This window comes from Myxocyprinus asiaticus, chromosome 32, assembly GCF_019703515.2.
Source record: "Myxocyprinus asiaticus isolate MX2 ecotype Aquarium Trade chromosome 32, UBuf_Myxa_2, whole genome shotgun sequence".
In the NCBI taxonomy this organism is placed as follows: Eukaryota; Metazoa; Chordata; class Actinopteri; order Cypriniformes; family Catostomidae; genus Myxocyprinus; species Myxocyprinus asiaticus.
Window position 1 is genome coordinate 18,735,787 of NC_059375.1, and position 24,520 is coordinate 18,760,306.

At 40.8% G+C, this 24,520-nt stretch overlaps 1 protein-coding gene across 3 annotated transcripts in view; it reads left to right on the plus strand.

Annotated features, from left to right (window-relative positions):
* The window catches only part of LOC127423278 (supervillin-like), a 95,009-nt gene that overhangs the window by 67,045 nt on the left and 3,444 nt on the right, over nt 1–24,520 (plus strand). For 2 of the 3 annotated variants that reach the window (XM_051667441.1, XM_051667442.1), the window contains exons 9-25: nt 8,871–9,018; nt 9,347–9,430; nt 12,287–12,367; nt 12,472–12,655; nt 13,471–13,643; nt 14,171–14,326; nt 14,705–14,841; nt 15,979–16,126; nt 16,729–16,874; nt 16,997–17,172; nt 17,722–17,860; nt 18,460–18,757; nt 18,969–19,226; nt 19,524–19,731; nt 21,840–21,973; nt 22,214–22,369; nt 22,749–22,892. In XM_051667441.1, the coding sequence (XP_051523401.1) occupies nt 8,871–9,018; nt 9,347–9,430; nt 12,287–12,367; nt 12,472–12,655; nt 13,471–13,643; nt 14,171–14,326; nt 14,705–14,841; nt 15,979–16,126; nt 16,729–16,874; nt 16,997–17,172; nt 17,722–17,860; nt 18,460–18,757; nt 18,969–19,226; nt 19,524–19,731; nt 21,840–21,973; nt 22,214–22,369; nt 22,749–22,892 (2,770 nt within the window). The remainder of the gene's footprint in view (nt 1–8,870; nt 9,019–9,346; nt 9,431–12,286; nt 12,368–12,471; nt 12,656–13,470; nt 13,644–14,170; nt 14,327–14,704; nt 14,842–15,978; nt 16,127–16,728; nt 16,875–16,996; nt 17,173–17,721; nt 17,861–18,459; nt 18,758–18,968; nt 19,227–19,523; nt 19,732–21,839; nt 21,974–22,213; nt 22,370–22,748; nt 22,893–24,520) is intronic. The other variant, XM_051667443.1, reaches the window with a different exon arrangement.

Sequence of the window (24,520 nt, forward strand, 5' to 3'; positions counted from 1 at the left end):
GCCGACAACATTGATGGACTAGCAGAAAAAGAACAAGAGCTTGCAAGCTTAGTAGAGAGCCTCGACAAAACCTCTACAACCTCTACAGCCTGAAGTACTCTCCAGGATAGCGAAGACAACAGCAGTGCTGACAAAACTGAAGCCCATCTGGAGTGACAAGAACATTGCACTCAGCTCAAAGATCAGACTGATGCACTCACTAGTGATCTCCATATTCCTCTATGCCTGTGACTCATGGACCATTACAGCTGACTTAGAGAAAAGGATTAAGGCCACAGAGATGAGATGCTTCCAAAAGATCCTTGGCTTCTCATACAAAGATAATGTCACCAATGAAGAGATATGGCAAAGGATCAGACAAGCCATTGGACCTCATGAGGACCTCCTGACTACTGTGAAAAAACGCAATCTGCAGTGGTACGGGCATGTCTCTAGATCATCAGAACTTTCCAAGACAATCCTGCAAGGCACCGTACAAGGGAAAGAAAGAGAGGTGGGAAGACATCATCCGAGAGTGGACAGGCTTGACATTGAGCGACTCCCTGTGAAAGACAGAGAATCAATCAAATGCTCTGGAATGAAAATGTCCCTCCCCTATTGGCTGTTTTAAAAAAAGGATCTAACTCTAGGTTCCGCTCTAACTTCCTGTTGAGACAAGAGTACTGCACTTTTCAAGCAATTTCATGGGGTCTTTAAAATGCTGCCTCCATAGGCAGCTCACTAGGTTTTGGAACAGATCATCTATTTCCCTCTGTCTTTCCCTCTGTCTATTGCTCTCTTTTGCTTTTGATCTTTTTTATTTCTCACACTTTACTTACTGGAGGGGCATTTGGTAAGTGTCAGCTCAGCTAAAATAGAGCCCTATAAAAACACAAGATGTAATTAAATTTTATGGGAAACTTGCTTACGAATCATAACAGTGACATCAGCCCAGTCTTTTTCACTCTCTCTCAATCTCTCTTTCTCTGTTCTATTTCCCTGGAGGGGCTCATAGCTTTGCACCTCCTCACTCATGAGTCTGACATCCACTGAGACCATTTAATCATTCCTCTGAACCTCTGTGTCTCAATGCTGAACCGTCTTTGACTCGCATGATGAACGGTTTGCTTGGGGAGCGCGAGCTGTTGGCTAGGTGATTTTTATTTGAGTGTTCAGTTTTTTTTTTTTTTTTTTTTTTTTTGAGACATTGGTTTGAGATGCTGTAGCTTGCACTGTCTATTCCAATTTCTCCTTTTCTGCCCTGATATAGATCCTGGGTGAATCTCACGAAAACTGTCAAGAAATGTCGGGGGCATATTTCTCCCCAAAATCAAAAGCAAGAAATTAGAAATTGTTTTTGCCCAAAGAAAATTGGGCCAATTTTAGGACCATTACAATATTTTATATTGTGACATTCATTTCATGACAATTAAAGGAATATGTCATTATTTAATTATTTCAGTATTTATTATTTGGCAATGTCCTCAGAATACCAGGCACAACAGCTCCGATACAACATGGGGTGCCATCTTGATTGTTTTGGGTTGAATGGATCACATGACTTTGTTACATGACAAAAAATACATAATCGTTTTAGAATATTTCCGTTTTAACTTTTGACACTACAACGCAAAGACAGCATTTTCGAAAAGCTCAGTTTTTGCTGGACAAAAATGCTGTCTTAGTGTGGATGGAAGGCCAAAACGTAGCGATTTTCAAACAAAATCGTATTAGTGTGGACATGGCCTAAGAAAACATTGGGAATTTGGGGGGATTTTCCATTAATTTTCATGAAAATAATGTCACAATGCAAAAACAATAAATAAGTATGCAAAATATAATTGTTCTTCGTGAAATTCACCCAACCTTACTTAGAATGACCTTTTGACCTCTGTCTTTACCCTCTGTTTCCTCCCTTCTTCACTTCAGGCACTTGCTCTATCTCCTCCGCTTTCCCTCTCTGCCTCACCATAGTTTGTAGTCTTCCTATCCCAGGTGAGTAACACTGCACCTTATTTCTGTGGTTGTGTTTTTCTATTTTTTATGCATTATAGGTATTTATTGTCTCTACATGTTTCTGATTGCTCCTTATATCTGCTGTTACTGACTCTTTGCATTTCCCATAAGAGCAGCCTTTAGTTTTGTTTGAAATAATTCATGCATAAATGCTGGGCTATTGTTTGTTACGATAACTATTGATCCAAGGTAAATTGGCAGATCTCCAAGACTGTCAGTATATTATTAGGGCTGTCAATTTAATTTGTCGATTTTGTACAAGTAATTAAACAATAAGTTGTTTAATCATGCCTCCTAACCCGTACGTAAATTCCCTAATAAGGAACTGTATTACCATTCAAGATTGAAATACCACCTAAATGCAGATGCTTTTTGCCATTAACACTGGATGTGTTCTCGCATTCAAAAACAGCTGGATGGAACGTAACTGAAGGGAACAGATTGCAATAGTCTTAAGGTGCTTTTTAGAAAGTCAAACTACTTCTAGCTTGACACTTGTTTTTAAAATGGTGAAAAACAGCTTGTCACAATGGCAAAAGACGTCAGCCTGACTTATGTACATAGACAAACAATAAAAAATAAATAATAAAAAAAACACATTCTGTGTGAATGGCCTCTATGTCTACCTTTGACAAACTTGATTGCAAAATCAAACAATGTAGATATTGACTTAGATTTATTAGATTTTTGATTTATTGGCTAATTTTTGTTAGATCTATTCAATGCTTTATTCGTCTGCCAGAATAATGTCTTTGAATTAGATTTGAGGGGCTTTCTCACCAAAAATAAATATGATTTGCAATGCAATGTAAATGTATTTTAATTTGATAAATTTATTGTATTGATTTGATAGATATAACTAAAACTCAGTGTCCTGAATAAGACAGTGTTTTTTAGCTGTGCCGAACACGGAGTTCCTAGGAAAAATGGTTTTCCTGTGAAGCGTTTGGGCAAGTATTGTACCTCCCCACAGCACCAGGAATTTCCCTGTAATGATTTGCTTTAGCTTTATGGCTTCTTGCACATTTGTATGCGCACAAGTGTATATGCATATGTGTGCACGTTCAAATTCATGTTGAAGGGACTGGGAACTCGTCAGATATTATTTATCAACAGGGCTCAGAACATTAAATCCTGGAATTTAAAGGGCTTTTTTTCTACTCTGGCATAGAAAGGGACACCTGCGATGACCACATGTTCTAGATGTGGGGAGAGGGTAAGCAGAGTTGCTCTTAAGCCTTCAGTTTAGTAACTCAGTCCTCTTCCTGTTCAGTCTTGAGGGTCCATTCTCATAGTCACAGACTGAGTGACAGGCTCCAATAACAGATTAGCTGTGTTTTTTACACTCCATATTACACCCCAAATGTCTGATTCATAATATGAGAGTGGTGATGACAGACAACTGATTTCACTTCGACACTTCATAGTGCTGATTTTCTTGAGGGGGATCAGATTACATTTTAATCCTTAGAATGCTTTTTGCAGATAATCTTTAACCATGGCATGGTGGTTGGTGTATAAGTTTTGACATGTTGAGCTGTGGTGACCGTGCTGTCAACACATGTTTGATTCTGTCTCGCAATATTTCCCAATCCTGTTCCCCCTTCTCTCCAATTTATCCTGTCCATAATCCAGTCATGTAGGAGGTTTAAACAGTCATTGTTTTTGCAATTCCGTTTGGTATTCTGTTCTGTTTTTTGCACACAAAATATAAATATTTCTTGCAAATATGCACCACTGCACTATGCACCATGTAATCTGAAGATAGGTGAAAAACCCTCCCACCCTTAGGCAAGTCAGGGGAATAAGTCCATTTGAAAGCTGTTAAATACATTTGAGTTTGACGAACAAATTCATATTGCACTTTAGTTGCGTCTAACCTACATTTCGACGTTGTCCGATGAAAAACACGTATCTCCACTTTTGGCAATTTAGATTTTTTTTTTTTTTACCATAGATTTAATGCACCGAATGACCTCTTCCTACTGTTTGAATTGTGCATCAAAATGACCAATGAAAAGATGTTTAATCAGGCTGTATGTTAACAAGTATCTTTCAAGATTGTTTATGAGAAAAAGAGTTCTCTTTCATCATCTCGTGTTCGAGATCCACCTATGGGAAGGGCATCCGTACCTGACCTCTGCAGAAGCATTCAATTGCACCAAGTCTGGCTAGAGAGACAGAAGCGCATGACCTATGCCCCCTATGTCTAAGGACCCGCCCCCTTACCTAAGAGCATATAAGGACCTGCACGCGCTGCTGCTCCTCAGTTGACGTTCGCTTCTCGTGACCTCTGTTTCTCTCAGCTCGGTTGGAATTTGGACTTTCATAATTTTGTCTACAGGAGGACAAATCGTTCAGATCATCGTTCAGAAATCAGGCATAAACGCAGCTATGAGCTCTTCCCCGGTTCATGTGGGGTCACTTGCGAGTCACACAACAGCTTGGTAGGCTGTGTCGGCTCCTGAGTGGGTGATTCGAACCATAATGAACGGGTACAGACTCCAGTTTGCCAGGAACCCCCTGCCTTTCGGCTGCGTTATTTCCTCTCACACAGAGGAAAGTGCTGCTCACATTCTGAAAGTGGTGATGGCGTAGTGGGCTAAAGCACATAACTGGTAATCAAAAGGTTGCTGGTTCAATCCCCACAGCCATCACCATATGTCCTTGAGCAAGGCACTTAACTCCAGGTTGCTCCAGGGGTATTGTCCCTGTAATAAGTGCACTGTAAGTCGCTTTGGATAAAAGCGTCTGCCAAATGCATAAATGTAAATGTAAATGAAAGAGAAAATCTCCTCCCTCCTCGGGAAGGGGGCATTCATTTAGTACCCCTAGATCAATGCAATCAGGGGTTTTACTCCCGTTATTTCCTAGTTCCAAAGAAAGATGGCTCTCTCTGTCCTATTCTGGATCTCAGAGTGTTGAACAAACATTTGAGGAAATAAAATTTCAGAATGTTAACACACGGCACACTTGTTCGCTCAATTATTCAGAACAACTGGTTCATATCAGTCAATCTGAAAGATGATTTTTCCACATCAACATTTACCCCCCGCTCAGGAAATTTCTTCGTTTTGCCTATCAGGGCATATGTTACGAATTCACAGTCCTTCCTTTCGGTCTCTTGCTGAGTCCAAGGGTGTTCTGTCTATGTGCGGAGGCAGCTTAGCGCCGCTGAGAATAACGGGTCTAAAGATCCTAACATACATAGACGATTGGTTAATCATAGCCAATTCCAAGGAGAAAGTAGTGCAGGTCACTCGCCGTGTGCTCGCGCACATCACATCGCTCGGGTTCAGAGAGAATGTGAACGAGCAATTTTACACCTGCTCAGAATGTTATATTCCTGGGTCTGGAGCTGAATTCATTCTCCATGCACGCAGGCCTCTCACAAGAGCGCGTTCTCTTTCTAATTAATTGTCTATCACAATTTAAGGAGGGGGCGAAAGTGCAATTTCGCACATGTCTCAGATTACAGGGTCTTATGGCATCAGCTATTCAGGTTTTGCCTTTGGGCCTTCTGCGAATGAGGGCATTCATGAAGTGGGTTTTATCCCTCCACTTCAGCCCGTTACGTGATCTCTGTCACTCTGTTACAGTGACGCGCTTGTGCACAGCAGCCTTGCGCCACTGGAGGAGCGCAGATTTTTACGCACCTTTCAGGGCTGTTATGTTGCAAAAAGTGGTAACAACAGTCACGTCTTTAACAGGGTGGGGAGCCACTCAGGAGGGCAGGACGGTGAATGGTTTGTGGCCGAGCGAACTTTGTTCAGCCCACATAAATTATTTGGAGCGCATGACTGTATGGAAAGCTCTGAATCATTTTCTGCCACGCTTGCAGGGGCATCATGTGCTTGTTCGCTGTGACAATACCACAGCAGTGGCACATATCAATCGCCAAGGTGGAATGCCATCGCCCAAGCTTCATGCTGTAGCTCACAGGCTTTTAGTGTGGAGCAGGCAGCACTTTCTGTCGTTACGCGCGACCCATGTTCCAGGCATTTTGAAAAGGGGTGCCGACCTTCTGTCGAGGGGGAACCCGCTCTACGGAGACTGGCGCCTCCACCCTCAGATAGTGAGCATGTTGTGGGAGAGATTCGGACAGTTGACCGTAGATCTCTTAGCCTTGCACGAAAACTCCCATTGTCCTATGTTCTTCTCGCTAAAGGACGAGGACGCGCCCATCGGCGTGGACGCACTAGCCCACCCATGGCCCAAAGTGCTGCTCTACGCATTCCCTCCCTGTTAATACCCAACCTGGCCAGGGTGAGAGAGCAGGGCCTGTTCCTCATTTTGATAGCACCCAGGTGGCCCAAAGCACCGTGGCTGGCAGAGATAATTCCTCTTCTGCATGCCCAGCTGTGGCCCCTCCCTCTACGCACAGACCTGTTGTCTCAAGCGAACAGGGAGATATATCACCCCCACCCGGACAGAGTGGCTCTTTGGACTTGGCCCGTGAGAGGACAAACTTAAGCTCGATGGAGCTCCCCCCACGTGTGGTTGCCACTATACAGAACGCTAGGGCCTCCTCCACAAGGTCCTTATATGACTGTAAGTGGCAAGTGTTTGAAGGGTGGTGTGATGGGTGCTGTCCCAAGACCTTATGGATAAGGGCAGGTCTTTTTCCACTGTTAAGGTCTACCTGGCGGCTATTTCTGCTTGTCAAGTTGGGTTTGATGGCTCAACGGCAGGGCAGCACCCCCTCATTCATAGATTTATGAAGGGCACCCGCCATTCTCTCCCAGTTACAAGGAGAACTGTTCCTGAGTGGGACCTCTCTATGGTGCTGGTGGCTTTATCTCAGCAGCATTTTGAGTCCCTGGGGAGCATTTCCCTAAAATTGCTGTCTTTTAAGACAGCTTTGCTCCTGGCCTTAGCATCAGCTAAATGTGTTAGTGACTTGCATGCACTCTCTGTTCATTCCTCGTGCACTAAATTCTCTCTTAGTGGAGATAAGGTTTTCCTTAGGCCCAACCCGGCCTTTATGCCTAAATGCTTCCCAGCGTTCTCATGTGAGGTAATGGAGCTTTCCGTTTTTCACCCTCCCCATTTTTCCTCTGTGGAGGATCAGAGGCTGAATACTCTGTGTCCTATCCGTGCCCTGCGGGCGTACTTGGATAGGACCAGTGCTTTTCGAAGGCGATCAGCTCTTCATCTCCTGAGCCCCCCCTCACACGGGGAATCCCATTTCTAAGCGACTCCCCTCGCATTGGTTTGTGGAAGCTATAATTTTTGCATATGAATCTAGGGGAGTGCAGCCTCCAGGAGGCCTCAGAGCCCACTCCATGAGGGGCATGGCCACCTCTTGGGCTCCGTTTAGCGGAGTTTCATTGCAGGACATCTGTTATGCTGCCAGCTGGGCTTCTCCCCATACCTTTGTACGTTACTACCGGCTGAATGTTACCAGGACCCCGGTAGCTCATTCTGTCTTGGGGGTGAGACAGAATGAGCTACCCTTCCCCTGTTAGATCCTTTTCTTTCTTTTTATATTTTTATATATAAAGAGTAAGAAAAAGGGGTTATGGACTGGTTGGCCGTGCCACTAACATGTTATTCATGCTCTGCCTGTGCACAGTTATCACTTGTGTGCTTCAGGTTTGCCAGGTGTGTGATTATGGGACGTGTCAAGCACCGCCTCTTTGAGGTGACTGTTCCCTTAACTGGCTTGCAGGGCCTCACTGTGAGTGTGTTGGGCAATCGGGGAGCTGTCAATGTCTCCCATAGGTGGATCTCGAACACGAGATGATGAAAGAGAACAATAGGTTACTAGCGTAACCCCGGTTCTCTGAAACGTCGAGTGGAGAGATCCACAAAGCTTGCCCGCTTGCTGCACGAGAAGCGAATATACTTACTGATGAACAGCAGCGCGTGCAGGTCCTTATATGGTCTTAGGTGAGGGGGCGGGTCCTTACCGGGCATAGGTCACGCACTTCTGTCTGTCTAGCCAGACTTGGTGCAATTGGATGCTTATGCAGAGGTCAGGTATGGATGCCCTTCCCATAGGTGGATCTTTCCACTTGATGTTTCAGAGAACCGGGGTTACGCTAGTAACCTATTGTTTTTCCATGCTCTTGAAAAATGTGTTTTTTGGTGATGCATGTTTTTCATCAGACAGCGACGATTTAAATGTCTATTGCAATTTATCCACATGCAGACTCCAGTCCTTCTAATTAAAATTCCCTCCAGAACATGTCAGCTAAATCAAATAACTGTTTTCCTGTTGAATATATCCAGGCATTTTATGTCCTGCAAATTCCCTGGAAAGGTATTTGTAAATGTGTGTCAACACCATGAAATTTACAATGAACTGAATGGGACTGCATAAGCAAGACAAAGATTAATGTATCTGCGTTTGCCAAGTGGACTGCAGGCCATTTAGCCAAGGCTGTAAAGTGCACCAGTGTTCATACGAAGAATTATTATTAATGAATGTAACATGTCTCTGTTGAATCAGTCAGGGAACAGATTTTTTTTATATTGTACATCCATGGTAATTTATTTCAGTGGCAGAATGTAGTTGCAAGAGCAATATTTCCATAAATCTTAAACCTGTCGACATGCAGAGCTTTCAGTGTTTGACTTTGATAAGTGTGCTATATTGGTTTCTCACTGTTGAAAGCTCAGCTGTGTGCTGCTAACCTCTGTTGTTTGAATTCAAAGTTTGTTTCAAGCCTGTTTAATCTGCTAAAATTGTAGTTGAGTTTGATTGAGATGTCAAATGCGAACTCAATACTAATGTCCAATAGAGGAGAGGGTTCCCCCTTGTAAGGCACAAACTCATACAGCATGATCTGAGCTTGTGTGTCAGTATCTCTTTCAGAGTGGAATGGCTTAATGCCAAAACATTCATGCTTTTGTTTCTCTTTTCTCTTTAGAAGTCTTCTGCAGATGTAGAACCAAAGATGTCGCTGGCTGAGCGGATGAAGATTTTGCAGGAGAAAGAGGAACAATGGAAGTCTAGAGGCAAAGGAGCTTCTAATGACTCCACCCAGTTTTCTGTGGCTGGACGAATGGCTAAGAGAGGTGGGACCAGAAATTATTTGTTTGGATTCTGCGTTATTATAGTTTTGAATTTTCAGTTGAGCTTTTATTTTAGTTTATTTTCTAGTTGTCATTCCAGTTTAATTTAGTTGTCGTTACTTTTTACACTGTATGTTTTGTATTTTATGTGTGCCAGAGTTAATGTGCTAATGCGTTAAGTGATTTTTGCTCGTACAGAGAGGTAGCAATCTAAGCTAAATATTTGCATATGTTTTAAGCAGACTATTGGGTTTTAGTGTCCATCATGTGGTTGTTGGCAGTGATAAAGCTGCTGTGGAATGTTTTTTTGTTGACATATGTTTCCCATTAGGCTTAGTGTCACCTAACAGAGAGGATGCCCCCATCATCCTCAGCAAGAAGGCCATTATCAGCACACCAGTCAAACCATTAGAAGGTACCCATCTTCTGTAATCCTGTTTGAATACTCAAGGGGTGTTAACACTGACAGTAATTTGCAGTGACAAAACGGGTTGGTAATATGAGGCAATATGAGCAACAGAAAACATTGGCAAAGCAACACAGTTGAGTTTTCAGTTGAGTTCAGATCAGTTCAGATTATGCAAATAAGTAGTGACACAATGCAATGACAACCAATAGGAGTGCAGACAGTGGAGCTCATGTGATCAGTTGGACAGATACAGTAGTTTAGTAAGAGGCCTACTCACAGCATAGTAGTAGAGCAACTATGCAACCCCCTGCAATTTAATCAGTGTCAGGGTAAATGCCCCTTTACATGTCACATTGACTGCGTTTACATGCACGAGAAATTTTGGATATCAATGAGAATTTAACTTGATTGCCATAACCAGATTACGCCAATAATCTGGTTACTTGAATTCTGAAAAAACAGCTGCCATACGCCCAGTGTTGGGTAAATTCAGTAAAAATAGTAATCCACTAAAAATTACAAATTATTTCTCTAAAAATTATAATCAGATTACTTTACTAATTACTTCATTGGAAAAGTAATCACATTACTAGTTAATTGTTTTAAGTTACTTTCTAAAACACTTTTCCGCTCAACAAATTCAAAATAATGTCTATATTTCTATTTTTACACAAAAGTCATACACTCAGCACCTCACATTTCTCCTAACTAATTACTTTGTAATTGGAATACACCCAACACTGCAGTATGCCTTTATTAATCAGAATTTTGCAAAAGTAAACACCTAAATCAGAATATCCAGCGAATATTCATTTAAATCTGTGCATGTCTGAACAAAGATAATTCTGAGTGATATTAGATACAGACAGTTTTAGCAATTGAAGAAACACATTTTTGGAACAAGGAAGAGGATTTTACAAACATAAAAAAGAAATGTAATGGCCTGTCTTTGTAATGGTTTTATGACTTGCACTCCTGGGCAAAACAAAATGGGCCAAGCCCAAAATGGCAAAACATTAAGCTTTTAATGGTCTTAACCACAAGTCATTGGTCAGGAAATTAGCAAGAATTGAACAAATAGATAAAGTAACTTAGTATGGGATAGTTTTCCACTTTGATTTCTGTAAATGTTTAAGCCTTGTGGGTAAACCAGCAGACAGCTTTTTACAGAAAGAAGAGTCAATGTTGTTTCACTCAATGTTGATGGCATCAAACAGTTGATGAGTAGTTGAAAAATGTTCCCCATTCAAATTTGGACTCTGACCAGGCCAGAACATGAGCCTGATGGTCTTGTCACTTCTTGGTGGTCTTTGCAGTGTGAGTATTGTCTTGTTGAAAAAAAAAAAAACATCTGATCATTCCTCTTTAGAGAACATCTTTTCAGTTGTGGGAAGAAAGCCTTTCTGCAATATTATCCTGTTATCCAAAGCATTAATTGACTTTACAGTGAAGCAGCTCACCAGTACCAGCAGCTGAAAAGGCTCCCCACACCATGACACCTCTTCCTCCATGCTTCACTGTGGTAGAGATGCATTCACTATTGTATTCTCACCAGATCTTTGAAAATATCTCTCTGGAGCATCACCATGCAACTCAAATCATGATTCATTACTCCACACAACTCTGCTGAACCACCCTGAATCAAAATTTCCATATTCTGCCAAAAACTTCATTTTTGATGTTTTTCTGAGACATGTTTGTTTCTAACACATCTTCTAGACACAAAACCTGCATTAGATAACTTTCTGGTCATTGTTCTTCTCGAAAGAGTTTTGAATTCCGCTGACAGTTTTTGTAGACTTTTTTTCCTGTCTTTGAGAACTGTATATTTAGGCATGTGGTCATCCCTGCATGATCCTTTCTTTCTGGCAACATCACCTGTTAATAGCTGATAGAGAAATAAGGATCTTCTCTGCCTTTAGGGTCTTGTAAACTTCAGAATATCTACAGTTGACCTGACTCAAACCAGCTATGTGGTTTCTGACAGCAACCCCTGCATAATATTTTGCATTTTTTGGAGCAAATTATCTCACTCCTTTACCGTGGGACTCACAACACTGCATATTGTAGATCTCTCCCTGCTCTGTCACTCCTGGTTCCATTTATGAGCTTGTTATCAGGACTTTGATGGGCATCAGGTATGGCAGATCACCAACTAATGACTAATCTTTTATGAAAAAAAAAAAAAAAAACATCCCAGAAGATATTTTTGGACAATTTTGTACACCCAGATGTGTTAATGATTTGAATCATTATCATGATTTTACCTTTGCATACAAGATGACTGTTTAAGTAAATTTCCCTGTTTCCAGCTTTTCCCAGTTCACTGCAACAACAGTTAATGAGCAAATGGTGGCACAGAAGTGCACCAGGAGTGCATTTGTTTAATTCATGCTAATTTCCTGACCAATGATTTTTTGGAGACCATTAAAAGCTTAATGTTTTGCCATTTTGGGCTTGACCCATTTATTTATTTATTTTTGCCCAGGAGTGTACATTTTACAATTCATTGTGTGCTGTTGTGTTATTGTTAAGGACATGAAGGAGAATTAATGAGGTGGCTAATTTACTGTACAAAATAACTAAAATTCAGCATTATAAAATAGCCAGAGCATCTTCGGTATTTCCACAAAAGAATTGCTGGAAAAGAAAGTCTTAGTTTTTATCTGAATATGCGGTTTCATGGATACAGGAATACTCAAATAGCTTTGGAGCATGAAAGCATCTTTTTCAAATTAAAAACTTAAACAGAAAATGGACCTTAATCAGAAAATGATGTACACATAAACATGGTCATTGATGTATTGTCAGTTCAGCCGAGTGTGTCCATGTCTCATGTGTGGAAATGTCTCTCTCTGACAGAAATCTCCACCTGTCCTGATGCTGAGGGAGATAAAAAACTTGACAAATTGGAGTCCTTCTTGGACAGACTTCATAATAAAGGTGATTTGTATGATTAAAGTTCTATAGAAATTAATAAAATATGCATAGATACACAATAAAGTTGAGTGAAACACGTTTCTCTCTTCAATCCACTTAACATGCAGGCATTCCGGGGACTAAAAACTCCACCATTGAAGTGACAGAGGAGAAAGAGAAAGAAGTCATGACCCTGGACGATGAGGAGACATTTGGCCGGTTCTACAGTTGTATATCACCAACCACCCTGAGCTCCATTCTCCTGCTGGATGAGGAGGAGGACTTCAGCACTATCCAGTCAGACACGCCGAAGTGAGACACAGTTTTAATTTCTGTGGTATTAAGGCCCTGTTTACACCTGATATTAAGATGCATTTTTGGTCAATCTATTTGAAACGGGACGACACTAAAGACAGGTGTAAATGGGGTCATTTTGAGATTGGTCCACTTCAACTAGAGGTGGTCGAAAACATGTGTAAACGCTTATACATTGGAATGTGTTAGGGGCCTTTCACACCAAATACGTTTTTGCGTCCATCTGTGCTGTTTTTCCAATTAATTTTCAATAATTTTTCAGTGTAAATAGTTGCTAGACACATGTCTTTGACCATTGCACCTTCAGTGTCTTGTGAATTGATTGTGCATTTTTAACACAGCATGTGAAGTTTTTATTAAAAAAATGTGTCTTGAGACATCTGCATTCTGTTCTATTTGTTGTGCTTGAACACAAGTCTGTTTGTTAAGTCTGAACAGCTCCTTTGATCAGCAGTGTAGCACCATCCAGTCACCTATCAGTCAATTACTGTGCTAAAACAGCAGTTAACCTTTGGCGGTTAATGCTTTGAAAGTAAATAACCATCAAATTGGAAAATTTGCAAAACCTCATACAATTACATGCAAAATAACTTCACAGAATTTCTTCAGTATACCTGATATCAAAATGCATGGAAACAGAAAACGGTGCAGTCCATAATTGTCTCTTGCAATAACATTTTCAGCTAAGCGGGCCTCTGTTGGACATATCTGTGTTGTGGAAGTAAAATGACGTGTCAGAATATGAATTATGAGGATATATTCTCTATGGTCTTGGTTCTTGCACTCATGAATGGATTCCTGCTAAATTCCAGACTAACATCAACAGTTGAGGAACACAAGCGTGCAGTGCGGCCCTCCCGGAAAACTAAGGGCTCAAAGAACCCTCTCCGTGCCCTGGCTGCTCGAGACGACCTCAGACAGACTTACACTGAGCAGAGACTCAACGTGGCCTCCGTGGAAACCAAAAGGATACAAATGGAGCGAAGTAAGATTGTAGAGATTTTTGAAGTGACATTTTTTTTAATTTGTGTTTTATTTTAAGATGAAGTGTATAATTTCTGTGCCACTAGCGGCACCAAAGAGAATCAAATAATTATTCCTGAATGTTGTCCATTGGTCGATCAAAACAGATAGTCCCGCCACGCAGCCACGTTATTGGTTGCTGTTTCGGGCTGGTTTGGGATGCTCTAACAAACAGAGCAATGTTTTGAAAGCATCACAGAGCAACAGTGTTTAGACTATTTTGGAAATTCGATTAATGAATGTCTTTCTTGAGGTTAAATCTGCAAATTAAGCTGCTAGAGGAGACAGTATTTTAACACCTTTAAAAGATAATGGTCAAACCGAAATGGCAATGCTCTTGAGAAGCATATTACTTTCCATAGATGTAGACATTACTTCATGTAATGATGTAATGTTGTAATTAATAGCCTAATTTAGTGCACATTTCTTACACTGAAGTATTAAAATAAACACTGTTTAGTCTTAATTCTGTCTTCTCTGTGTCTTCAGTGGCCAAGCACTCTAATCTGGCAGATGCGGCCTTGGCAGGTCTGGCCAGCAAAGAGAACTTTAGGAAAGTCAACCTACGCAGTGTGAAGTCTACAGAGGTGGTGACCAACAACAGTGCTGTGCCTTTCCACAAGCTCATGCTCATCCACATCAAAGGTGAAGTCGAGTCATACAGAAGATTGTGTCTAGTATCTGAGACATAAATAAATGCTTTTGTTTGATGGTTAAAGGGGTAGTTCCCCAAAAATTCTGTCATCATTTATTCACTCTCATGTTGCTCTGAACCCATATGACTTTTTTTCTGCCATGAAACACACAAGGATGAGTAGTATTTTAGTCTTAGTGTCCATTCACTTTCATTGCTTCTTTTTTCCATACAATAAAAGTGAATGGTGACCGAAGCTGTCATTCTGCCTTACATCTCCTTTTGTGTTAGTCATACAGGTTTTGATCAGTTGATTGAATGAGTTTGTATCAATTTCATGTTGTACTAATTGTGAGTGCGCTGTTTTTAACATTTGTGTGTATGTACAGGACGCAGGCATATTCAAGTTCGTCTGGTTGAACCCACAGCCCGCTCTCTGAACAGTGGAGACTGTTATCTGCTCATAACACCCAAACACTGCTTCTTCTGGAGTGGAGAGTTTGCCAATGTCATTGAAAAAGCCAAGGTACACACACAAAAGCAAAAATAACTCAAATCCATGCACAATGCTTATTACGCACAATATAATCGCTATCATCATATTCAACAAGCATTTGGAGTCAAAACCTAAGAAATTACTGGAAAATGTTTGTAAACTTTGTGATCAAAAATGATTACTTAACAGATGTATTCAGAAAACAAAACAATTACACAATTGTGTTTGTGTATATCTATGTATCATGCTTCCAAGTGCCTCAAACAAATCTCTCAGTATCTTTTTTTTTTTTTAAATTTATTTATTTTTATTTTCTCCCCAATTTGGAAAGCCCAATTCCCAATGCGCTCTAAGTCCTCGTGGTGGTGTAGTGACTCGCCTCAATCCGGGTGGCGGAGGACGAATCTCAGTTGCCTCCGTGTCTGAGACAGTCAATCCGTGCATCTTATCACGTGGCTTGTTGAGCGCGTTACCTCGGAGACGTAGCGCGTGTGGAGGCTCACGCTATTCTCCGGCATCCACGCACAACTCACCACGCACCCCACCGAGAGCGAGAACCACATTATAGTGACCACGAGGAGGTTACCCCAACGTGACTCTACCCACGCTAGCAACCGGGCCAGTTGGTTGCTTAGGAAGCCTGACTGGAGTCACTCAGCACGCCCTGGATTCGAACTCACGACTCCAGGTGTGGTAGTCAGCGTCTTTATTTGCTGAGCTACCCAGGCCCCCCTCTCAGTATCTTTTTAAAGATTTGATGCAGTGTAACCTCACAAACATTGTTAAATCCAATAAATGGGTCTTCTTTAAAGTGCTCATTGTAGCAACTAAATAGCTTGTAAGCATAACTTTTCATAGCATAACATACTGGTTTCCTTGTGAACAGATAAAAACCTGATAACTCTGACTTCCGGAAATTGTGTAAAGTCAGCCAATCAGGTTGGAGCTTGCTGTTTTGAGAATGCTCTTAACATTTTTGTGTGCAAGATGCGTACAAGATGAACGCTGAATGGTTCTGTGTATGCCATCCTAATATACAAAATATAACATATCATAAAATTTAAATAAATATTTCACTCAGACATGAATACATCACATCGTTTTTTACATCTGAGGATGATCCATTAGTATCAACAACATGTGTATTTATGTTTATGTGTGTAACAGGGGTCAGAGATGGCCCAGTATGTCCAGACTAAGAGAGATCTGGGCTGCAAGGCTCCACAGGTCACAGTACTGGAGGAGGGTGTCAACACAGAGAATCGTTCCGCCAAAGAGTTCTGGAGTCTGCTAGGAGGAAAGACTGAGTACAGAGGTACATACTGTACATAAGCATTTAAAGGAATAGTTCATCCCAAAAATTTAAATTCTGCATCATTCATCAGTGCATATTATTCTGTTTTAAAAAATTTCATCAAAATGTAATAACCAGGATGAGGTTGTCACAATACCAATATTTCAGTAGCCAAAACTCTCTATACCAATTTTAATACAACAGCAAAAACTAGTATGTTAATGAACACACTCCTTTATTTGAAAAGGTATATATACAAATTAAATTAAAACAATTGCGTGTAGCCTTCAAGTATTTTTCAGTGAACTAAATATTGCTTCATGTTTTACTTCAAGATAGCCAAGAAAATGTGTGTCACAGTAAGTATGTTTACAGGCCCAGTTATAATTGAGCTACAGCAAGTTTTTGTGGTTTAAGCATATGTATTGCAGTGCCTAATTGAGGCAAAAAATTGGACTATTTTTATCGGACTAAAGCGTTTAACATTACATTTTAAATAGATTACTTATCGTTTTAGTCCAATTGAAATCAAACTTTTAAAGTTCATGTAAACATATTGAGTGTGTTACAAGTATTTATTCTGTGTGTTTTTCATCTATTTCTGGGTGCTTGTTGTTTTAAAGGCGCAGGAGAGCCGGAGGAAGATGAACTTTATGAGAGTGGTATAGTGGAGTCAAACTGTGTCTACAGACTGGTGGAGGATAAGCTGGTTCCTTACGAGGAGGCCTGGGCGTCTATCCCCAGCGTTTCTCTGCTCAACTCTAAGGAGGTCAGACATTCACAGCCTCTGTTACATTGTTCTGTGCTGTTGTGGCAGTTCAGTGTTTGTGTATTTGTAAACTGTGCTTGATTCCATGCTAGTGAACTTTACTCATCAAAGTGTATGTGCAGGCGCTGGTGTTTGATTTTGGCAGTGAGGTGTACGTGTGGACAGGCAAGGATGTTCCTCTGAGTGAAAGGAAGGTGGCAGTGCAGCTGGGCAAACAGCTCTGGACTGGAGCGTATGACTACAGCACTTGCAGGGTCAACCCTCTTGACCCCTCTTCAGCCAATAAAGACACCCCTAAGTGAGTGACCACTCTGCTGACATTCATGCTAACCAGTCATGCTGTCTGTTGGTGCTAAGAACAAAAGCTAGACAGATCTTTCAGTTCCTGCCATTGCTGATTATCTAGATGATGTCTTTAGCCTGGATAGAGTTTTATTTACATCTCTAAAGGCATTGAGCTCAAAAGAATTTGCAGAACAGCCATTAAAACTAAGACACATGCCACTTTCTCACAAACTCTGATATTTTCAACCACTTATTGTATTGTACCTCCACAATACTGCCCCCCAGTGTTTGCATTTGATTTGGTTCTGTCTGTCTGTCTGTCCATCGTACTGTCGATTGTACAATCTATCGTACTATCAAACTATCGGCCTATTATATATATTTGAAATACAACACTTAAAATGTCCCTACTACCTCACGCCTGTCTTCACATCAAAAATTATTTTTATCCAACTATTTAGAAAAAATGAAGGCACTTTTTGACTTTTAATCAACCATTTTTCACCAATAATTTTGCCCCACCTCTCTTTCTCTTTGCATTTGTGTGTATGTGTATGAGTAGACAAGGTGAGGGCAGACCAAGTTGGGCCCTGTTTGGACGGCTGTCAGAACACAATGAGACCGCTCTGTTCAGAGAGAAGTTTCTAGACTGGGCAGAGAGGAAATCCATCAGAGAGGAGCCGGTGGTGGAAGAGGTGAAGGTAACTCACAGAAAGAGGCTGTTTTCCTCATAAAGCTTTGTATCCTGCTTTTTATCGTAAAGGGATAGTACATAATTAAAATAAATAAATAAATAGTTACACAGCCTCGTGTTGTTCCAAACCTGTATGCTGTTCTCGGTTCTGTTAAGCGCAAAAAGGTGAATTTTTGAAGAATATCCTGGTCGCTCTTTTCCATATAATTAAACTGACTGGGACCTGGGGCTAAGCTCTAAAATGACAAAAACACTACAAAAGTATAATAAAAGTAGTTTATATGACATGTGCTGTGTTTTCCAAGTCTTCTAAAGCCATACCATAGCTTTGTGTGAGGAACAAACCAAAATGTAAGTTGTTATTCACTGAAAATCTTCTGCTGTTGCCCTCAAATCAAATATAGTGTCTTTTAGATGTGTCAAATCAGGTTTGGCGTCAGTGACATCAATCTTCATTTGTTCTTGTGTGTTTCATAAACCAAATGTCACTGACGTCAAACCTGACATGACACATCTAAAGATAGAAAGTCATAGGGGTAAACGATTTGGGTAAACGATTACTGTAATGTGTTGGCTAAATTTCTTGGCTCTTTCTTTCTCCTCCAGAGTCCAGTATGTCAGCACCTTCCCACCTATGACTCTGACCTGAAGCCCTGTGATGTGAGTGAGATGCTGGCGGGCGGGGCAGTTCCTGTGAAGATGGTGCTGGAGGGTGTGGATGTGCAGAGGGGTCACGGATTGGTCCGTTCAGAGGACGGGCGTCAAGCTGAGCTGGCCACAATAGCTGTGGACGCATGGCACATCCGTGAGTTTGATGATTTTGAGATCCCGCAGGAGAGCGTGGGTCAACTACACGAGGGGGACACTTACGTCATCCGTTGGAAATACTCTGTCACTAATGTCGGTGAGTGAGGCTTGTAACTTTGTTCACACTAGAGTCCTGTTTAAACCTGTATTAACATCTGTCTCAGGTGATCCAATCACAGATGGACGGTGCGAAGTACAGGTGTAAACGGGGTCCAAATCATTTTGTGATCTGATCAGTCAAACCACATTCGGAGGTAGTCAGAAAGTGACTACGGAGGTGCTTAATATGTTATTTTGTGTTTGTGCAGTTGGTAAGAGGCTAAAGCCTGGTGAAGTGAGGACAGCTGGCCCAGGCAGGGAGCGCACAGCATGCTTCTTCTGGCAGGGACGTCACTCCAGTGTCAGTGGGCGGGGCACATCTGCCTTGATGACGGTAGAACTGGGCAACCACAGGGGGGCACAAGTGCTGGTCACACAAGGAAAAGAGCCGCCCTGCTTCCTCCAACTCTTCCGGGGAGGGCTAATCATCCACCGAGGCTCAAGGGAGGATAGCTCCAGCAACACAGGTAACACACACACTCACACACATACTCTAGTATGAACAGCATTGAGAAAAGTTTTGGTTTACATAAAACAATGCTAAATGCAAATGATAAAATGCAGCTAACCATATAATTGTACATTTAGCAAAGCAAAATAAATATTTTTTTGTTGATGTCAAAGGCTCTGCATCTATTCAAACTCAATGCTATTTTGGCGCAAATTCATCTGTGACTTGGTAAAGCTGTAAACATATTAGTAATTTGTTATTCCATATATGTGTGTGTGTGTGTGTGATTTGTTTCTGTGGTTGTGTGCCTCAGGAGACTGGCATTTGTTTTGTGTGCGTGGAGAGGTAGAGGAGGAGGGCTCCCTGGTTGAAGTGGAGTGCTGTTGTGCCAGTCTGCGTTCTCGTGCCAATTTGGTGCTGCTGGGAGTACAGGCAGGGCAGCTGTACCTATGGCATGGCTGTAAGTCTCACCCCAGTGCCCGACAGGTGGGAAAGAGGACTGTGGAGCGCCTTACTCAAACGTGAGCTTTTTACCCATATAGACTAACCATTCCTTTATGTATTGTATGTGTAGTTCATATGCAATGCTTTTGAATCCATACACCATCTCCAATTTTCAGTATACCATCTAAATCTATTTTAAACAGCATTTTGGTAATTCTTGTATAGTTATTACGAATACCCTCCTGAGACCCGAGCGTGACTGCTGTGTGCATTTTCCATTTCCCTTTTTGATCTGTAACTAGTAGCACCTAATAAACAAGCAACAACAACAAAAAAACATTTTCTAGAGCAAATAGTTTTCCTAAAAATTAATGTCCACAAATTTGGACAGCGAGACTGCCTTGTGAAATTTTAAATAACACTTAGCTATGGAAAGTTAGACTTTTTTTCATCAAATTGGGTATGTTTCTAGGAGTGTTGGTTATTCATGTTTTTGAGACGTTACAGACATTACAGACGATTTTCTGTAAAGCCAAATAAATAATTCTTTTTCAAAGTAATGTCCAGCATCATCCAATCATGCCAACCATGTTAAAATAAAATGTAGCATTATAAATTCTGAATCTATATACTGATTACCATTGTCTCATATCTGCCAAACATGTTGAGTGGTCCAAACATTATCTGCAGCCTGAAACTGAACTTTTGTTTGGATTTTAGGATTAAATGCACTTAGCTGCATAGAAAACTATAGAATGCTCCCTTGCTCACTATTTAGTGAATGATTTAACCTCCAGTGTGCTGTCCATCTGCACTGGTCTCAGAACAGTTAAAAATGCACCTTATTTTCACCTAACTCCATATAAAGCCTCTGAAAGCAACATTTTTCAGCTTTTGGATGAACCCATTTATTCTCAATGTGAAAATGCACAGTTAATATGTAGGAATGCATTTACTAATGTTAAAGAGCACCTATTATGGTTTTTCAAATATTACCTTTGATGTAGTGTGTTATATAGCTGTTTGTCAATGTAAAAAATTCTGCAAAGTTTCACAAATCAAAGTGCACGACAAATGGAGTTATTGACTCCCAAAAGAAAGAACCGATTCTGAACACCTGAAACGAGTCGTTAGTAATTCCAGACTTACTTCCTGTAATAACCTACATAATTTGGAAAACAAAAAACCCACCTCATTGGCTGCTCGCGAACCGCTTTGACCCGCCCTCAAACACTACACTAAGCGGTAGACCAATCACAACAGACTGGGACATCTGACCAATCAGAGCAGAGTAGGCTCTCTGAAAGGAGGAGTTTAGAATGAATCCTTTAGAACGGATCATTGAACGAGTCGTTTTTGACACTGGGGAAAAAAAGGTAATGCTGCAATTGAAATTATGAGCAAATTAAAGTGTTTTTTGACCTTGGATGCATGTAAATCTATTGTATGAGACCTTTAAAACAAAATTAGGCACGTTTAAAAACCATAATAGGTGCTCTTTAATTAATAGAATCGTTATTGCACAGAAATAACTATATTAAAATGAAGCTAAATGACCTACAAATGTGTTAGAGTTGAAGGTTATTCAGAATAACTATTCAGAAAAACATGTTTTTTCTACTTTTGAGGAAATTCAATGCCAGTGTCCACATATGTAGCCATCATGTTTATCAGCGTGTTACCAGAGGCACTTTTGTTGGTGCTGCGTCCATAGGAGCGCTTCAAGGAAATCAACGGCATGCTGTTGTGTCACGTGACTCGGTGTGGCAGAAGTTAACCCTTTAAATGCAGTCTAGAGTTTTGTGAACAGTATTCAGTCAGTTTTTATTCATTTAAATTATGCGTTGCCTATAGCGAAGCCAAAATACAACGTCTATGTATGTGGATCGCGGGTCATACGAGGATACAGTTATATGACCTCATATTAATTGAGAGACTTTTAGAAATTAATTTGTCATACAGCAGCTCCATTTAAATGCACTATTGAATGCAAGTTTTAAGAAGTTGGTTAAAAATATTGAGGAAAAAAGAAATGGTGACTAGTCACTGCAGCTAAAATACAGTACAGTCATATAACTGAATCTAAAATCTTTGTTGATAAAAAAAAAATATGTATGGACATGTTTTTGCATTAACTTCCTGTATACAAAGAATGTGTCTTGGTGATTGTATATATGTGTTACAGGTGTCCTCGTGAGCTGGGTTTGAACAGTAACAGCAGTTTGAAGGTACTTGAGATAGAGGAGGGAACTGAGCCAAATGATTTCTGGACTGCTCTTGGCAAGCAAGACAGGAAAGCATATGACTGCATGCTGCAAGGTACAAATAGGCTATTTTCTTGTTATAATGTTGCTACTTGGGTATGTCATGGTAATATATTCATGCATAATATTTCCTAGTGACTCAATGCCTCTATTCCAGTATGGAACGCTCTACATAAGCAGTAACTCTTGCTGCCTACCTTTTTAAAATAGCCTTTGCGATAGGAGCTACGTTAAAATACTGCTTCATAGGCAACTTGCTTTGTGAGGTGATTACAGACCTTGTGTGTGCTTATAGATCCAGGGAAGTATAATTTCACCCCACGACTTTTCCATCTGAGTGCCAGCGGTGGGACTTTTCAGGGAGAGGAGCAGTTCAACCCTGCCCAAGTGACAGGTGCTGTCATGGCAATGCCGTTCCTGCTGGAGAACTTGTATTTGGCCCCTCAGCCTGGTAAATAATCTTTTTACAGATATACACTAACCACAAACACACATAATGTGAATTCAAATTATATTACATGCACACATGTCAGAATTCTTGGTTAATTTAGTGGATTGCCTGTATTAATTTAGCTTCAGATGTGCTTGTGGGTGGTGCTTCGCTGCTGTCAGGGGCGCATCAGGATGGATTAGCGTTTACACCTCGCATGCGTTTTTGACTGTCTCCGTATGTGTTTTTTGTGATGTAATCACAAAACATTTGGGACCTTGTTTACACCTGAATTTAGCGCTGTACACTGCTGATCGGATCACCTGAAATGTATCTTAGTTCAAGGTGGGTCTTACAGTGCCGATTGTTTGTATTTTGCTTTCTGTGTCTTTCTCTGTAGCTCTGTTCTTGGTGGATAACAGGATGGAAGTTTACCTTTGGCAAGGACAGCAGCCAGAAGATACAGAATGCACTGGCTCGGCCAAGATCCGCTGGGACATTGAGAGGAAGTGTGCCATGGAGACAGTGCTACAGTATTGCCAAGGTCAGAAATTGGCTTCTTCATGCAGGGCAATGGTCACGGAATAAGGTGCTGTGCTCGGATTGTTTAATAAATGAAATTCAATCACATCAAGTTTTCGCTACGTTTTGGCCTTCCGTCCACACTGAGACAGTGTTTTTGTCCAGCGAAAACTGAGCTTTTTCAAAAACGCTCTCCCAGTTGGATACATTTGAAAATGCTTTTTTCACGTTATAGTGTGGACAGGGAAAACTGAGATATTCAGAAATGATGAGGTAGTTGTTGTCATGTGATGCAGTCATGTGATCCATTCCAACCCAAAACAGTCAAGATGGCAGCTTAGTTGTAGCAGCGTTATTGTGCCTACTATCCACTTTAATAGCATTGTTAAAGCTAAATGTTTATTTGTACAACCTTCACATTGCATTCCATCAAAGGCGATGGGAAGTTTACTTGGAATTGCTGTCCGGCGGCGGAACACAAGGATAATTGCGTTTCATACCATACATGGTAATTATGCAGGCCCATGCTTAAGTTGTTTTCAAATGCGCAGTAAGGAGATTTAAGTGTTTTTAAAGGTTTCAGTGTGGACGAGCAAGTTTTGGAAAACGTTTAAAAACGACAGTGTGGATGGAGAGCGTTTTGAAAATGAAAATGCCATTTTTAAATTTATCCAGATTAAGGTGGATGTAGTCTAAGAGAGAGAAAACAACTTAAAGCAGATCAAAGGCCTTTTGTGGGTTTGTTTACATTTGAATTTTTGACACCTGGAGTTTGAATTGGCCATTTGAACATTCCGTCAATGTAAGTCAATGGGATTTTTCCACTGATATATATAAAGAACTGGATCGCTGATGCAATGTTAAACTGCCAGTAGGAGGTGAAGCCTTCGGAAGTGTTCGGGCGGCCATCTTAGTATGCCCAAACTCTCATAGAGAATCAATGACTGACAGGCAAAAACACCACCGTTTCACCATCTCTGACCTGCGGACACAACAGTTGCATTTCGCCCTCTAGTGACAATCATGTTTAATGTTTAATTTGCTTGTTATGGATAATATTCGTTACGAGGGAGAAGATATATCCGGATCCCGATGTCAGAGCATTCACCTGCCCCGGTGTTCAGTCTGTCAGTGCAGCACAACAATCACCAAAGGAAATGGAAAAACTGTCCACAAGCTGTAATGTAAGTAGGAAATGCTGTAAAATCTGCTTGTTTAGAGTGACATTATCCCTTACCCCCGATAAGGACTTTAAAAAAGTCAGACCGGGATTTCTAACTGACCTTAAATGCCCGGGATATGCTTGTTTTCATATTGAAGTGCTCTCTTTAGTCAGTTTAATTCATTGTCCTTCAGTTGAACCCGTATCAGTTTAATTTTGACCAACTTTGCTTTGTGTGTCTCCCTCAACCTCAGCGCCCGCTGTGTGTGTGATAGAGGGAGAGAGAGCGCACGCTCTTATTCAAGTGACCACGAGAACAAGGCACTTTTTAATAAAAACATAAAACAAGTAACTCTGAACAAACACTTCAATTATCACAATAAATAAGTCTGAAAATGTATGTTTGTATCTAACTTGTTTACATTCAGCTGATCTGTTCACTGAGTAAGTTTGTTAGAGGTAGTACTGTTTGATATAGATCTACATAA